Source organism: Lutjanus erythropterus, chromosome 11 (genome assembly GCF_056507025.1).
Source record: "Lutjanus erythropterus isolate fLutEry1 chromosome 11, fLutEry1.hap2, whole genome shotgun sequence".
NCBI classification, from domain to species: Eukaryota; Metazoa; Chordata; class Actinopteri; order Lutjaniformes; family Lutjanidae; genus Lutjanus; species Lutjanus erythropterus.
In genome coordinates this window covers 31,021,443-31,039,375 of record NC_139327.1, presented here as the reverse complement: position 1 = coordinate 31,039,375, position 17,933 = coordinate 31,021,443, and the positions used below count along the sequence as shown (strand labels likewise).

The following is a 17,933-nucleotide window of genomic DNA, read 5'->3' as shown; positions in this document are numbered from 1 at the left end:
TGCCATTATGCAGGGCCTGATGAATCTCCCCTGATCTGACACAAGGACAAGGACTTATGTTCAACCCGAACATTGTGCAATTCGCCATATTTACACAATGGCCATTTTCCTCTAACGTCACACGGGCTGCTGCGGTTCAGGCTCCAAGTCGTTTAAACATAGAGATTCTGGCAAACTGTCATCAATTCACTGCTTCCCGATTGATCAGCAGCTGAAAAGACGATGGAAAGTTCAAATCTGGAGGGACATCACACCATATTGCAACCTTAATAACATATTTGACACCCCATTAGCTACGTTCGGACAACAGCTAATGTTAGCGTTCAACCACATCCCAGCAAACATTACTGTTTGATAGTGTTACACAATGCAAATTAATTAAGAAATAAATTTAATTAATTCTGAAATATTGAGTAAATTTGTTTAAGCGTGGAATTTAAACACGCTAGAAAAAAAAGGAAAGTTAAAATCAAGCCATACTGCAAGATGAATATAACCCACAAGACAATAGCTAATGTTAGCATTCAACCACTTCCTAACTATTGTTACTGTTGGGTAGTTACAAAATTATTATGTTTACTTAAACCTGGAAGTTAAACACACTGAATGTAATCAAATTTGTCCAAATCTTGTCCAAATATGTGAGCTAAGCAGCTAAAACAGGGTTAGCCTACTGGTATGTTATCTTACAACAACATAACAGTCTAATCTTACATTTTTATGCAACATTTTTGTGTTTGTTGTCATCTGTATGAACACTGCAAAGAAATTTATGTTCCCAAAATGTCACGTTATTGACAACCTCAACATTTACATCAACTTTAACGACGGGCTACATTGCAAGCTTGATACATGCAGTGTGTTTTATATCCAGGGTTAGCGTTAAATGAAGGTGTCCCAGATGTGCCCTGGTATTTGCAACGCTTTCAAATGATATTGTTAGCTAGGATATGGTTGAATGCTAATGTTAGCTATTGTCTCATGGTAGCTAATGGGTTATCAAATATGTTACTTTAGCTTGAAATATAGTCCAGTGTCCTCCAGATTTTCACTATCGTTTCAGTTCCTGATCAATCAGGAAGTGGTGCAATGATATGATTTGTCAAATTTTCAACATTTATACGACATTTGAGCTTCCCACTCTGAGCATGATGTCACAGGGAAATAGCCGCCGCGTGAAATATGGTGAATTAGACCAAAAACACGTCCTCCTGTTTGAGGTCTAAATTAAGATGGTAAGGTCGGTAGAGTAGCAGCTCCTGCCTCAGAAATCATTGCTGTCCACACTGTTTTTATGTGGAGCATCTGAATGTTTGAGCCACATCCAAATCACAGTTCCTGTCATGTATTCACTCAATCTGTACGTCATCTCTACACGGCTGTGATCAGCGTTTAAGCATGCATGCTCCTTGTTTATATGAAGGACTGGCCCACTGAAACAATCATCAAGATTTAATCACAACTTCCTTTACATCCATCTTTGCACAAAGAGTATGTCAGGTAAAAGAGAAAAAAAAAAAAAAAAAGAAATAATGCAAAACCAGGGCTCAGGGCAATGCATGCAGTTTGCCCTGCAATGCTGGGACCATTAGCATTTGACTTGAAAAAGACGAGTATTTCTTTGTGGCCATTAATAGCAGGTTGTATGCAGCTGCCCACAGCCACTGCTGCTAGTGCAAGGCTTTGTAACGTAGGCAAAGCTGATGAATTCAACTCACAGTGAAGGAACGTAGAACAGCCGTCAACTTTTGAACAAAATAAAACACGTTTTTTTTTCTTGGAGGGTTACACATAGAAGTAATGTATAGGCTTTTTAAGTTGATTATTTGTCCCAAAGCATAAACAATGTGGATGTACATAAACGAGGACAGCTAGATGTAAGCATATTTATTAAATCAATGGTTTGAATGGATTTTTTTTTCTCTCTTTATGCGTGTAGTGAGATGAATTGTACTTATTTATTTATCTATTCTGCTGTAAACTGGAATCAGCACCATATCCTTGTAATGATTGAGTGCAGCAATAGGGATGAGGGAGGGTTGGGAATCGGACACGGGCAATGAAATAAAAGATATTCTGGAATGATTTTAAACAAGGGTCTTGTTTCTTTTTTTCATGGTGTATTCAATGCTGTTTGTCTAAATGTTTTATTTTGAAAGGTATCTCTGAAAGTACAAGCATCTGCCTTGTTGCTGGTATGAAAAACTAAGATAATTTGCTTAAGTAAAAGTACCAGTACTTAAGAGACATAATGTAAAAATACTCCATTACAAGTAATGATTAGTAAGTAAAAGTACAGATATAATACCAGCTAAATGTACTGAAAACATCAAAAATAAAAATTTGTCTTCCTTTAAAAATGACTTGAAACACTGTGAAGGGTGATTACTTATACCAAATTAATAATTTGACTTAAAATATTAATTCAAAAATGATTTAATTGATTTCACTTAATTTAACTTTTAATTAATTTACTTTCCACCAGAACAAAAGAAAGCTAGTAGATCTTGTTATGAATACAATTATACAATTACAAGTTTTGATATCAATGTTGTCATTTGTAATAATTGCCCAAATTGTGATTTACACTTAATTTTAAAAATTGATATATAAACTTTAAATGTTGTAATTGCTGATAATGACCACTAGGTGGCAGTGAGTACTCTTCATACACAGTGTCAGAGGCTCTCAATTTTTTTTTTCTCAGCCAAGGACCTCTTACAAGACAGAAAATAATCTAGGGACCCCCTCATGAATGTCCTTTGGAATCATTTAACTTCTACTTAGTTTTGTGGCAAAACAACACAAGATAAATGTATTAGAAATATATTATGTACCAAAATATTTGCACCATATCAACACAGAATATCTATAACATACATAGTCACACTTGCAGAAAGACACCTAAAAAATTCCAATTCCAGATTATAACATACAATAAAAATATAAAGATAATATAAAAAGAACAGGAGTAGGCATAACCCGGGACTTGGGTGTGACAGGCCTATAAAATGTGGAAAGGAAATAGTTTGTGTAAAAAAATAAATAAATGACATTTTAAGATAAGATGGAACAATAATAACAAAGCATCAAATATAAGTGAAATCTAAAACATGTAGTGTATAAGGAATATATGCAGAAACAGTGCCTTATAGGTTAGTAATACTGCACAAATTAAAAACTGTGTATTATAGAAAAGTAATATTGCACAAAACTTGGAAAAACGTGATAGATAATTTAGTGTCACAGACCCACCGGTGTGTGTTATGCGTTCATGACACCTGTGAAACGTGATACTGATGGTTTATTTTGAAAGTCCTCCGCCGCAGAATTTTAAACTTACAGGCCAATAACCGCTCCTTTGTCATCAGCAGCTGATTGGTTGATTGGCTCCGCGGGTGTGATCGATCGGTTGCTAGGCGCCGCTCTGAGAACGAAGAAGACGAGTTTGAGTGTTTTTAGCATCCGAGGCCTGATTTTTCAACCGTTACTTTCTTAGTTTTTACGATAATATCACACACTTATTAGGGTTTTTTTTTTTAAAAAAAAAGATAATATTACACACTTGACATCAAACGCGTCAGTTTAATGGGAAAATGAATCGATTCAAGTGTCGAGTCAAACTGAGTCGTGGCAGCGGATTATCAAACAAACAAGACACACCAATGAAGACAACACTGAGCAGACGAGACAGTAAGAAATACACATCCTAACACACACATCAGCTTTAACACACGCTGAAAGTAAAGTATGTTTCTTTTGGCTAAATAAAATCAGCTCATGGTATTCACACCACTTTGGTTGTGATCGGCTTCGGTTATCAAACTGTAAAATAACTGATGAGCTTCACTTTATTTGTTAAATCTGTCAAATAATCACAGTATGATTTTTTTTTCCCATATCGTGCAGCCCTAATAATGTTATTTACTGTATCAGATAAAATTAATGAACCTTAAAAGCCCATAACTTATCTTTCTTTAAAAATTCTTTATTTTCATATTAACTGACTTAAATTAATTAAATCAACTAGAGCTGCAACGGTTACTTCATTATTAATCGACTATTAAAATAATTGTAAACTATTTTTGATAATCAGTTAATTGTTTGCCATCATTTTTTAAAAAATCAGAATGTCCAAATTCTCAGCAAACAGTGATCAACATTTAACTGTTAATCAATTAATCATGAAAAATAATTGTTAGATTAATAGATGATGAAGATAATCCTAAATAGCCCTAAAATTAACTTGGTACAAGGATTGACCATTGGCCTACATAACAGATAAGGCAGGTATTTTACTGCAGTTAATAAATGCAACTGCATTTTAGTTGTACATCTTTTAGTAACATTTGACATTAAACAGCTGGAAAAGTATGTTTAAAGATGAAATACACCTTTCCGATCCTACTGCACTTTGCACATCACAAAAAGATCTGTCTCACTGACAGTCTCGTTGACTGACACTTTTTTTTTCGAGGAACAGATATGTCAGTTTTGCATGATGGGATAAATTTATTTTCATTGTTAAGCAGAAAATGGTCAAAGGTCACCTGCCACACTGTCAAGCTGAGTATGACTGTATTAATGTATCAATGTCCTGTTAAATTCAGGTGAATTGATTAGTTGCAACTTGCTTTACATTCCTTTATCAAAACCTTTCAGAGTGCAGGAGATTTTTGCCCAAGAAGCTTTATGAAGCACTTCCAGAGGAGCCTGAGCTGGAGGATACTAAAGTCTACACTGTCAAACCAAGCAGCCCAGTGGCGGTGTGTATTCTGACTAGTAAATATATGTTTTATATGTGTGGATAACAAATTGTGACATCGATTCTCTTCATGTTAATAATAATAATATTGACATGCTTTATGCATGTCCTTTACAGACTTGCATTAAGCCTGTCCGCTGCAAATCTGCATTACACTTGAGCAGCCCTGCGTTCACTGAAAACTCCAGAGGCAAAGCCGTCTCGCCTGCCACACCAGCTAATAAAAAATCTACCAACCGAGTGTCACGAGCAGGTCAACCAACCATTCAGACGACTTCCAACGCAGATACTTTTAAAGGCTTTAAAGAAGAACAGCAAAACTTGTCATCGTCTCCAGAAAGCCTCATATCCTCTAGCATGGAGTCAGACACAATTTTCAGCTCTGACGACGACGACGACGACGACGATGATGATGATGATGAGGAAGATTGTTCCTCCTCTGCCTCTTCAGCTTCCAGCAGTCTTTCCTCCCCAGAGATCTTCAGAAAAGACAACTATGGTGTGTGTTTGTGCATTGTTTTCTATGTTCACAACCAGAATATAAGGTTATTCTTTCCTAGTTTTTTTTTTAATTTCTTCTTTTCACAGTGGAAACATTGACTTTCCCCGTCGAGGACGAGCTGCTGGGTCTCCATCTTCCCATTAAAAACTCCACCTTACTGGATGTAAGCCATGCTAAGAGCATCCACATGCATCAGCCCCCCAACCTTTCTATCATCATCGGTAAGAGAGCATCCCACATGCGTCTAGTAGTTTAAAGGGACAGTTCATCACCAAATCCAAAAAATATTTTTCCTCAGGGCCTATAGTGCTATTTATCTGTCCAGATTGTTTTGGTGTCAGTTGCAGAGTTTTGGACATATCAGCCGTAGAGATGTCTGCCTTCTCTTGAATATTGTGGAACTAAATGGCATCTTTTGTTTGAGACAAGTCGCTTCCCGCTGTCGTCACACCTAAAACCACGCCTGTAGCTGCCAGTAGTCCCTCCTAGGATGCTCACTGGCTGCACACACAAATGTATGACTTGAACCCTGGCAGGATGGACTCTTGCGTGATCTTGCAAATTCAGCTGCTTCATAACGTAAATGGCATTCGACTTGTGGTGCTCAAAGTGCCAAAAAAAATACATTTGAAAGATTTAAAACCAATGTCTCTTTCTAGAAATGGTTTCTCATGATAATCCACAGACCTTGTTGTGAGCAGAGAACTACATCTACCATCAGTACAACCACGCAAAAGGAAGCACGCATCTACTCATGGACTAGAGGTTACAGCTCGGCCATGGAGGACGCCGTCAATGTTTACATTTTGCCCTGTCACAAGACATTCATCCATGAGTAGATGCATGCTTCCTTTTACCCAGTGATACAGTTAAAGGTTGTGGTTGGATAGAAAGAAAATGGTTCCTACATGAAACTGCTCACAACGAGGTCTGTGGATTATCTTTGTAACCAATTTATGATGTCTGGAAAGAGACATTGGTGTTGAGTTTTTCAAATTATTTTTTTTTTTTTGGTGCTTTGAGCACCACAAGCTGAGCACCATCTAGTTCCATTATATTCAAGAGAAGGCAGCAATCACTACAGCTGATGTTTCCAAAACTCGACAACTCACACCAAAAATATCTAGATGGATAAGTAGCACTACAGGGAAGAGGAAAACTATGTACTTGTAATATGTGTAAACTGACATTCTGCAGGGACAAATTGTTTCTCTAACAAGTAAAAACTGAGTATAATATAATTTGAGGTGTGAATGTCGTGTACTTTAAACAGCCTGGCAATTGTCTGATAAGAACATAACCTCTGCCTGCAGATGCCTCTACGATTCTTGCTGATGATATCAAGTGAGTTTGCCAGATAAAATTGAACATGCATAACATAAGATACAGAGTAGCTGTATGCTCAACATCTATATGACCAAACACTGGATCAATCACTGTCTTTTCTCTTTGAAGCCAACACAGTGAAGATAAGAACAAAATACATATGGACTCATTTAAATCAGGTGAAGACTCATTAATTTAGATCTTGAATAAATTGTATGATCTCATAATGAACTAAATAATAATCTTAACGTGAGTCATCCATTACCGTGACAAATTCTTTACAATGATTGTTCCTAATCAGTAATTTTGGGTTCTTTTGATTCTTCAATCCATAGACAAAGCCTTAAAGGGGAAAACCACACCAAATGTAAGAAAATCATCCAGCTATCTATTATGTGTCTAAAATATGATGTGTATTTTCGTCTAAATTAAAAATAAGAGGGGTTATTGTCATGGTCATGGTATTTCTGCTGTCTCAGTTCACCAACAGAAAGCCCATTTCATACAACAAGAAAGTGTGGTTCAAAAGCCCAATGACTACCGAGACCTTTGAAGCAAAACACACCCCGGCCACCAAATTAACTGCTCACAACGTCAGCGAGTTGGTCCGAACGTGCAGCCTGGCTGAGCAGAGGAAGCCTGGGACAAACACATCCAGAGCAGGTGAGATCAGTTCCGAAGAAGAGACAGGACGACTGAGGCCGAGGCCTGCAGAAAGTGGGCCAGAGAAAGCCAAGTTCTTCGACTTTATCGACGACAGTGATAGGGACATGTTCTTTCAGAGGATGAGAGAAAGGTGTGTTAGCCTCAGAAGTGTTCCCTTATTTCATCTCATGGCTGATAAGCACATATAAACCTCTGTCCTCTGACATCTGGAGTTAAACTATTGCTTGAGATGTCTGTGTGTGAAATATCATGCAAACATAGTGTAAGGAACCTTTCAACTTACAGTGATCAGCCACAACATCAAAACCACTAACAGGCAAAGTGAATATGTACGTTTGTTTGTTTAGACACCCCAGAGAATTTGTAGGAAAATAAATCATCTCAACAAAACATTATTAGTTGGCAAAACTTTCAAAATTAGGACTTTGAGTTTTGCTCAAAACTTACAAAAAATCTATTGAAATAAGTTGCTTGGAAACTAAGAGTTTTCTCAACCTTTTTGGTTTTACAGTGAGGATCTGTTCCTAATGTCTTGGTGCAGATACCTCAGGACACATTCAGAAGTCTTGTGGACTCCATGCCTCAGCAGATCAGAGCTTTGTAGCATCAAGGGGGATCTATACACCATTGCAGTATTCGTCAGGTGGTTTTAATGTTATGGCTGATCAGTGTACATTGCTTTTCAACCTGGTCCTTATGGTTCCAACATAAACTGTGTTGCATGTGCAATGTATCTTAACTGAACCTTTGAATGCATTGTTTTATGAAAAAGCACTTTTCGATGTCCTGTTTCCATCCTCTGTAAGCCCTCAAAGCAACCCCTGATTTCCTGATGCAGAAGTGTTATCAAACAAGTGTTTGGTGCAAAATGACCACTAGATGTCACACCTGTATTTCCTTTCCGTAACCATCTTTTCTCTGATTATTTTTTCTATTTTACATGTGATATATACATGTTTGTGTTTGTTTATCTTTGTTTTTATTGACTCTTTTGGCACATGGAAGTGCCAGAAGATCTTGATCTTAAAGCTGAATGTAATCTAAATGTGAAGTCATAACGCAAGTTTATTTTTGGTGTCACTTTGTGGTTTTCTATATCTGTGATTTATCTGTCTTTCTCCATATTTAGACGTTTCTGAGCGTCATATTAAATGTCCCAAATAAATAACTAAATAATGAATAAATAAATATATAAATAAACCATTGTTATGTTTTGTTTAGCACAGTCCTGATTTTTCCCCCTTAACTCTTCTCTCATTTTTGTCTTTTTGAATGTGTCTTACAAGCAGCTCAGACGTCTCACTTGTACGATTTCAGTGAATAAATTTCATGCTGTCACGATTCCCGACAAAACATCAACACAGCGAATCCTCTGACCACGTGGTACCGGGCCAAAAATAACAGCCAATCAGGTAATTTGTAGTAGCAGCAGCGTCCCGTCAGCCAATCAGAAAAATGTAGTGGGTTACCAAGCAGCTCCCGTGACTAATGCCTGTCATATGACTGTGACACCCATGGAGACAGTTACAAGGAACAAGATTTGCTCTTGGATTTGAGAAGAAAAGAGACCTTCTGTACCTTTATTTTGGTACAAAATGCCTCCGACTCTCTTCCAGAAACTTTTCAACAAGAAAAATGCGTTTTCGTCGCCACCCCCGAGATGCAGCAAAGAGGACCCAGCTTTCAGGTACCTATTTTGTGTGTGTGTATGTGTGTGTGCGCCCGTGTGAGTGTTTTTTTTCTGGTTTGTGTGTAGCGTTTTGCGTGTGCAGGCTAACGTTATTTATGACTTTCGCTGTAGCGTCTGAAGGCATGACAGAGTTTCGCTGTGGCGTGTATTTTGAACTTGCAAACACATAAGTAATTAAAGCTGTACAGTTCTGTTAATTTGAAACTGGTGTAGCCAAGTGCAGAGACGTGGGATACGTGTTGTGTTGTCTGTTGGTGAGGTTAGCTAAAATGCTAATGCTAGCTACCAGACTGTAGTGCGGTCATATGTAGAAGGGAATCCTTGATTCGCGATGAATCTCGCGAGAATGACTACTTTAACATAACTAATTATCTCCCCTTTACCCTAGTAAAGTATTTTCGGAATCTAATCCTATTCAGATCACAACTATAAAGTTGTCAAAGTGTAATAATTACAAGTTTATAAAAATTGTACTATGAAGAAACAACGCGTTCAAATCTCACGAGAGTTCCGCAAATCTAGGATTCCCTTCAAGACACGACCTGATAGCGCGGTTGCTGCACGCGTTCTCTTGTTGGGACTCGGCTTGCCTCATTAGCCAGCACTTTTTGCTCGTTTAGACAACTATTTCAGCTCGTCTGCTGTTGATAATAAAGTAATAATAAGTTTATAATAAACGCGTTCTCTCTCCCCGAAGTATGGTACAGAAGTTGTAGCGGCAGTGTCCTGCTTTCTCCTTTGTCTTCCCCATATCCCTCTTTGTGTTTCTGTGGTAACAGCAGCTAAGCAAGAAAACAACCAGACGTGACAGTACAGTCGCTTATCTTTAGTTATAATAACCCCGATAACTTGGGGCAAAGTACAGCTGGCTTCTCTCATTCCTGCGACGGTACTGTACTCTTCACCAGTGCCGTCAGACAGCAGAGGAGGACACAGTGTGCTCTGTGTGGAGCACATGTGATCACTTCAGTCGGTCACTGATGACTGACAGATCCACGGCGAACCGGGCTGCAGCCTCTGCAGCCAGACTGTAGTGTCTGGAGATGCAAACAACATTTTCTGTTTATCGCTTGTGTTAAAGCGACCGATACAGATGTTTTCAGGTTTATAGAAATGCCATCATATGTCTAGTTTATACGAGTGAGGGAAAGTCAAGATCGTATGCTTTCCACTGCCCTATTTGCAGGTTTCTTGCATCCACTAAAGCGGATGAATTACTTAAGTGTGAAATGTAAATATCATTTTTAATTCTTGGGCAAAAGGCGTTATATAACCCAAAATATATGTCTGATTTTTTTAAAATAGAAAAACTAGATTTTTCAGGAGTCAAAACAGTTTGTGTTGCAATAGTAATGTCAGATTTGGTTAGATCAGAGCTATGTAAGTGATAATTTACAGTGAGCGGGCTGTCATTGCAAAATAAACCCTGATAGGCTGATGCAGGACTGGAATCATGCTGAAGGAGTTTGTTTTAGGTTTATTCTAAACACTGTAAATTTTCCTGCTTATTACAGTTACTGACAAAAATCAATTATTTTACACAAAATATAAATTTTCAAATGATTGTATTGCTCCTCCAAAGTCTACGATGATCATAACTACGTCCATAGCAACCGTCTGTTCTTCATAGCAACGGTCTACTCTACATAGCAACAGTCTGCTACACTGGAAAGACAGACCTTAGAATACAGTAATCGATTAAGTATTTAACAAAGCCATGTAAAACCTTAGCTTGTGACATCTTTGCCTTTCTCACCCTCAGGTGTGCATAAACTACAGGTTATGAACGTATTTTTAAAATACAAAAATGTAGGAATGCACAGTGTTTAATTTTTGCCTATATCTGATTTGCCAATATTTTCCAACTCATTTTGACTGATTGCTGATACCAATATATGCACGTATGTTTTTTTTTTCTATCTAACTGCAGAGAGCCTCAAGTCTCTCCTGTTGTGGAATTTTAACATGTTATCATACCTACCGTTATCATGATGGACTAACGGCAGATGCAGACATAAAATACATTGCTTTAATGGGCAAAGTAAGAACGCTGCTCTTGACAGAATTTTGTTTCTCTTTGTTCCTCACAAATTTGTCATAATGATGGGGTTGACTTCTCTTGAGGTGGGAAACTTAATTTGTAGTGTTAAAGGAGTATGATTTAGCTCCTCCTTGCATTAGCAACGCTGAGCAGTAATTGCAAATAGCAACTTTGATATCCATTTCAGACACTTCAAAAAATCTCAATGCTGCTGACATACATGCTTCATGCATGCATAAATAAAGTGTTGTCTTATTGGCCTGTCACATCGGCAGAAATATTGACATTTTAAGTCTATTCCAATATTTCATTTTTATTTCATTTTAAAGCCTTTATCTGCCGATTCAATGATTGCTGATAATATTGTGAAGCCCTACAAAAGAATGAAATTATCAGTTATCTTATTGGCATCGGCCATAAGAAGCAGGTCATTATCAGTAAATCTATATCCTGCATCATGATTGCAGGTGCATGCTGCAAAGTAGACATTCCCAATACTGACAATCTTACCACGTTAACAGAGTAGTAGATTATGTGGAGAATTGTCTAAAATTGTTTTTGTTTTATTTTGTTCAGATTGTATAACAATGCAGGTAAAGCATGACATAATGTCAGTATAAGCAGTATAAATACTTGTTATTAAAAAACAAACAAACTCCAAAGCAAATTTCAACCTGCCTGAGCAATACATCAGTGAGCTGGCCAGTAGGATACTTTATACTCCCTGAGTTGATTTGCAGTTTCCCTGTGTATGTTCCTACACACATTCTGGGTCAGGGTCAGGTCTGCCACCAAGGGGAAAGTGCTCTTTTTAGTTTTAAATACACTTGTGTTGGAAAATGTTGCTCTGGGCCAGTCACCCATGGTGGATATATTTACCAATGGACCAGAAAGCTCACCTCCTTGTGGTGTTACTTGCACTTTGGCCCATATCTTTGCCAACGCACGTTCCATTGCCATAAAGGTGCCCTGCGCTCAGTGATATAAACGCTTTGTATGCGTGTGTGTGGTTGGCTGGCTTCAGTCCGAGAGCAAACAGGCAGACAGCAGGCGTTTCTGTTAACTCTGTGGTCAGCTGTGCTCTTCTTACCTCTGGCATGAGCTCCCCATTCATCAGGCATGAATTGCTCTGGAGAGGGCAGAACTGTGAGAAGACAAAGGCAAGGAGAGATGGATGGAGAGGACACTTGGGTGGTAGCAGGATTAGGCTAGAATACGTTGAGAAGGTTTGTTTGAAAAGAGAGGAAGAGAATATCTGATAGAGGGTTTAAAAGTGGGATAGGGTGAGTGGATCCAGTTAGAAGAAAAGAAGAGCTCTAAGAGGTGTGAATTACAGAATTCATTGATGGTCTTGGTTGATTAGGTTTGGTGGTTAAGCAGGCGAACTTTGAGGCTGGACAGAAGAGAGGCTAAGGTATAATTGGAGACCAAACAAAGAGGTAAACTTAAGAGATGACGTTCACGGTATTCTGATATTCAGCTCAGAGTAAATATTAAAACTGCAGCTGACCTACATGCCTTGTATTTGTTTGCACTCAGGAGTGTTTGTGAAAGAGAGCTGACAGTATGAATCGAGTTTGATGGGTACGGTGTTACAGTCCATTTCAAGTAAGACTTTGAAAACTCTCACTCGAACACATCTGGCAGGTTGTCCCTGAATAAAGCTGTCCCTTATGGAAATAATAGAGAAGTGCCTGCACACTGTAATCGGAGCTCCCTGAAGCTTTTATTAACTAAATCTGGTCTGTAATAGTAGAGCTAGACCTATCAGAAGATCCAGTATTAGCCTGTAATCTGATGTTCACTTAGCAATGAAAGATAATAGCAATAGATCGGACATGGTATATATCATGTCATCGTGAGAAGCACTAACAGTGTCAGTGTAATTTGTACAGCAGATTTAATTTTTTGCAATACTTTGTTGCACCTCAGCTGCGAGAGACGTGTTACATTTGTTGAGTGTATTTGTGTTTACTTTTAGCATATTTTGATACCCAAAATTGATGGAGCGCTCATTGCTACAGGTAATACACTGATGCACAGGGTTTGGCCTTTGAAGGATAACTCTGTCTGTCTCCTTTTTCAGTTTTTTTTTTAAACCTCCACTTAGTTGTTAGCAAAAAGCAGTGATGTAGGTTACAGCACTGATGCCCTCTGGTCCCCCCCCCCCCCTTGACCTCTAATTTATATGTAGCTGTGTCATCATGCAGAAACTTCAGAAGAATGACAGGCCTGGAAAAATAACATTTTGACTCGAAGATACATGTACATTGACTAAAATTTGAATATTTGGCTTTGAAAACATAAAGAACACTACTGCAAAACAACAGAATGATATAAACCCCTAAACAAATGGACTCAGTCTTTAACCATGGCCAAGAAAAGTTACTCTGTGGCCACAAATAGCCACCATGTTTTTATTCCCACACCACAAGCCTTTGCCAACACGAAATTGTCGCCAGCTAGCTACCGATATGTCAGGACTACTGAAGTCTCGGTTTACCAAGTCGACTCAAACTACTAACACCATTCTTAGAGAAGAACCAGAAACAGAAAAGGTGGACTATGAAAAAATAAAATGGCAATGAAATGAATGAAAGCAGGAGTTTAAATGGCTAGAATGAAACACGTAATGATGTAATGTACAACAGTGTGTGCCACCAGTTTCCTCAGCTCGCTTAGAAGTCATTGCCGTCAGGAAACATCACGTCACAATTTATGGGAGAAGTGGATAAGTTCTGTTACATTGACTTTTCTGTATTGTTTTTACATAAGTTTAGGTTTGGGCCACCAAAAATGTAAATTTATTGGCTTAGTGGCCCGTGGCCAGATATTGAAAAGACTGTATATCCCTGATTTTTACATCCAAAACTGATGGAGCGTTGCTACAAAATATCAGTATAGACGGTATAGACATCAACCCAAACAGTTGTGTAAGCTTTGGGGTTTATATTGGGGACTACTAAACTGTCCTGCAGGTGATTAGTAAAAACTTTAAAGAAAAAAAAAAAGTTGTTGCCCAGTATAATGTATCACCGAGAGCTCTGTCACAGCAGAGGACTGTGTCCTCCAGAATACCACGGAGGGCAGCAGGTTGGCTGACCCCGGGAGGAAAGCCTAAAAAGCCTCTCCTCTTTCCCTGGCTGCAGCACTTGACAAGGGACAGCATACTGTACATTACACTGAGAGCTCCTGGCTCATCCCGTAGCCAGTCAGAGGCCTGATCACCAGCCAATAGCTTTGTCCTCCCCACCCACGGCCAGACTGCTTGTCCTGGCTGCCCCTGCCGCTGCTGCCTGCGGAGGAAACTTCCTTCTTGACCCGGGCCATACACGCAGTATAGCTGTTTGTGCTGCGATATGAAACGAGTGTGTGTAAGAGAGAGAGAGAGGATGGGATGGGTGTGGGCTGCCTTTTTGTTTTTATACACCAAGCCAGATGTATTTCAAATAGGGATTAAGCCATGTCTGAACACAAATTTGCTTTTGTTTTTTTTGGTTTTGTATGAATGAGATGATATTGAAGATGTTAACTCTAATGAATATTTCAGCTTTGATGTACGATGAAAAAAATATTTTAATTTGCTGTTTAATATAGCCTATACACAAAGGCACTGGCTTTCTTAATTAGAAACTGAAAATATTATATTTTTATAAGCCACATCCTAGCTTTTACTTGACTCATTTTCTACATGCATATTGCAGTTTTGGGTTGGTATGAAATGTTGAAACTGGGTGGAAAATATTCCATAGTCTTCCCCACTTTGTGAAAGTGCATGATGTTGCATATTGCACAACAAAATTATATACACCGCATCAGATATATTTATAGTGATACTTTTTTCTTGGTAGTTTACAGGAGAAGTAGTGTCTCAGGTTCCTGATTGACATGGCGTCCTTCCTCCACTGCGTACTTTCATAACTCAGTGTGTCATGTGAGGCTTTCATCAATCTCAGGCTGTCATGTTCGTGGGATGATCACATGGCTGCTTTCTCAGTCACTTACATAAAGCTACATGTTGGATAAGTAGAGTGTGTGTGTTGCGCTCAAACTCAGTACTTTTGCTACATGTGCATATTTAAAGCATGTATTCATATATATGTTATAGCTTTGCATTGCCGCTTTCTTCTCAGTGTGTGTGAAAATGCTGCAGGCCTGCCAGGGGTTCTGTAAAGACAGCGACTGTCATCGGGTTCCTATCAGGGCTATTTTAAGTGGGCACACTCGGCCTTCTCAGAACTGCAGGGTCATGGTAAAGATATAGTTTTACTTAAAAGCTGCACACACATCACACACACAAGCAGTCGCGTTCTGGTGAGTGCTGGTATGTCGGCTTAACATCTAGTTAGGCCTGTGTGTCCTCTTACTTTGTGGGGACATCGGTTCAAGCACTCACCACGTTACAACCACTACTGCGCTTCTCTCGGGTTGTTAGTTGGTTCTTGGTTCTTGATTATAGTAAACTGTAGGAATGCAATGCTACAAAAATCCGAAAGTATGATAATACCGTCATAAAAAGTCCACTATTTGAGATTTAGGCTATCGTGATATTAAAAAGCAAAGCCCACAACCCAAAGATATTCAGTTTACTGTAATAAAGTAGTGAAGAAACCAGAAAATATTCACATTTAAGACACTTAAACTGACAGAAGCTGCAATTTTTTTTATTTAAGGAAAAATATGTGACAAAACAGCATTAAAACAGCAATGAAAATGTGATGCAAAAAGGATCATTCCCACTAATTCAATCATATTGCAGTCGCAATGTCTATCAAAATAATCACATTCTGATTTTTTTAAGCATATCAAGCAGCCATGGATATGGTGGTATTCAATATTGTTACATCTGTAGTGACCATGTTGCACCCACTGTTTTGCTCCTCTTGGGTTGTTAGTTGGTTGCTGGTGACGACTGGTCTGTTGTTGAGCCTTTCTTGATTATAATTATCTGACATACGACCATACCAACACATGACAAATTTTAAAAATGGAGAACTTGCAAGCCATTTCCCAGAATCACAATAATCACCTAGTGTTTGTTGGTGATCAGTTTCCAGTTATCCCACTTAATGCTGATACTTGATACAAGGGCAGGGGGACCTCACAAGAAGTGCAAAGATGCAGGGTTAAACATACTACAGACTGCAGAGTGTGTCACTCAACAAGGGATGTCTTGAGTACAGTAGTCTTAATTTTTATCCTATCGTTTACCCAAAATGTCCATGGATTGACCTCAGAGCATGTTAAGGTGCTTTGAATGACACCTTCCACTGAGAGGAATATGGCATGTTTATTAACTTTTTTCATTAACTTTGAAGTTAAATTTTAAAATAAAACTTTTTATGCGCGACCTTGTTTGGTCAATCACAAAACCCTTATCAGCACAGGACAGACACAGTGACGTGGCATTGGACGTCCACACAGATAACAAGCAGTGTGATTAGTTCGTCTGCTGGGATCCTGAAAGTCAAACCCAAAAGTCACGTCACCTAATTAGCCTACTTTCAGCCTCTAGACAAGAAAGAGAGAAATGATGGGGAGGAAGGTGGGGGAGGTGCTTTGATGGAAAGGCAGGATGTGCTGACTGACAGTATGGGCTAATCACTTTGCTTTAAGGCTGAGCAATTAGTCATGTCTATCATGTGACACTTTGATTACTAAATGGAGCAAAGAGGAAAGAAAAGCTTAATTTTCATGCAGAATGCTTTGACCTTAGATTTTGATTTCTTCATAGCTGTCAACACCCCTGATCAGCTTGATGATCCTTCATGTGATTCTTTGTGAGGCACAGTCATGCACTCATTACTCTCATCGCTCACTTTCTGTCATGTGTTGCTTATTCAGAAGAAGTTGTGACACAGGAGTGAGCCATAGAGCACACATAGTGTAAAGACAAGCATGTAATATGCAACTGATTTCATGACTCATAAATAACACCCATCATCAAAAATCGTGTTCCCAAAGAATAAAGAGACTTTTCTTAAAATTATACTGATAAATACTATTCTGCAGATATAGTGTTTATGTAAAACTTGGGACATTTTGAAAAATTCAGTTCTTATTTCTTTACCTAATATCTGTATAATATGAAATAACTTGTCTTTTTGTCCATTATCTGCAACAGCAGACTCTTTTTGACTCCTGAAAATGTACTTCTCGATTCCAGCTGTTACCAGCCTCTGGCTGTACGAGTCCCCTCAGTCAACCAGTTTGACTGTGTTGTAGCTGTGAATGCAGTTGCCTCCAGGCGTTGCAGCATCTTCGCTAACTCAGAATCATGTGATTGCCGGAATGCAGAAGTCCGTAATGCATCATAACCAACAGAGAAACCAGCAGGTATGCAGGTAGTCAGGTGCTTTCAGATCATGTGAGCCAGCTTCTTTAGGGAGTTTCTGTTTTACTGGATTAGACAGAGCAAAACAATGGTAAGTTCAAGGAATTGTAGCACTATATATAGCAACCAATGCTCAGCCCTACTAGGGATGTAACAATACTACAAACTAAAAGGTAAAATCCACGATACAATATATTTAGAGCTGTAATAATTAGTTGATTAATTGATTAGTCAATTAAAAAAAAATCAGATATTTTGATAACCCATTAAACATTTCAGTCATTTTTCAAGCAAAAATGTCAAACATTTGCTGGTTCCAGCTTCTTAAATGTGATGAATGATGACTGGATTTTCTGCTTTTCTTTGTCATTTACGATGGTAAATGAAGAGTCTTTGGTTTGAACACATTAAGCAATTTGAAGACGTCACTTTGGGCTCCGGGAAATTGTGATGAACATTTTCTTTTTACATTTTATGGACTAAAGTATTAATCAATTAAATGTGAAAATAATGTTCAGATTAATCAATGATGAAAGTAATCATTAGATGTAGCCCTTGATATAGTTATCACAACACTCAAAAATAACAAAAAACTATTAATATGCCTGA

The 17,933-nt window shown here is 38.4% G+C and overlaps 2 protein-coding genes across 3 annotated transcripts in view; both read left to right on the top strand.

Moving 5' to 3' along the window:
• Positions 1 to 3,596: 3,596 nt before the first annotated feature.
• LOC146319330 (uncharacterized) lies at positions 3,597 to 7,447 on the top strand. The gene is made up of 8 exons (XM_084730656.1): positions 3,597 to 3,693; positions 4,663 to 4,766; positions 4,883 to 5,264; positions 5,354 to 5,488; positions 6,581 to 6,611; positions 6,723 to 6,772; positions 6,929 to 6,960; positions 7,073 to 7,447. The coding sequence occupies exons 1-8, from the start codon at positions 3,597 to 3,599 to the stop codon at positions 7,445 to 7,447; spliced, it is 1,206 nt and encodes a 401-aa protein (XP_084586782.1).
• A 1,305-nt stretch (positions 7,448 to 8,752) lies between these two features.
• fnip1 (folliculin interacting protein 1) overlaps positions 8,753 to 17,933 on the top strand; it is a 56,906-nt gene continuing 47,725 nt past the window's right edge. For both annotated transcript variants that reach the window (XM_084729945.1, XM_084729942.1), the window contains exon 1: positions 8,753 to 8,946. In XM_084729945.1, the coding sequence (XP_084586071.1) occupies positions 8,855 to 8,946 (92 nt within the window). In that variant the 5' untranslated portion in view covers positions 8,753 to 8,854. The remainder of the gene's footprint in view (positions 8,947 to 17,933) is intronic.

Excerpts from the sequence above, each read along its gene's own strand:
- LOC146319330 (XM_084730656.1), top strand. The coding sequence starts at position 3,597 with ATGAATCGATTCAAGTGTCGAGTCAAACTGAGTCGTGGCAGCGGATTA. Across the intron at positions 5,265-5,353 it reads CTTCAGAAAAGACAACTATG|TGGAAACATTGACTTTCCCC; the intron begins GTGTGTGTTTGT and ends TTCTTTTCACAG. Across the intron at positions 6,612-6,722 it reads ATTCTTGCTGATGATATCAA|CCAACACAGTGAAGATAAGA; the intron begins GTGAGTTTGCCA and ends TTCTCTTTGAAG.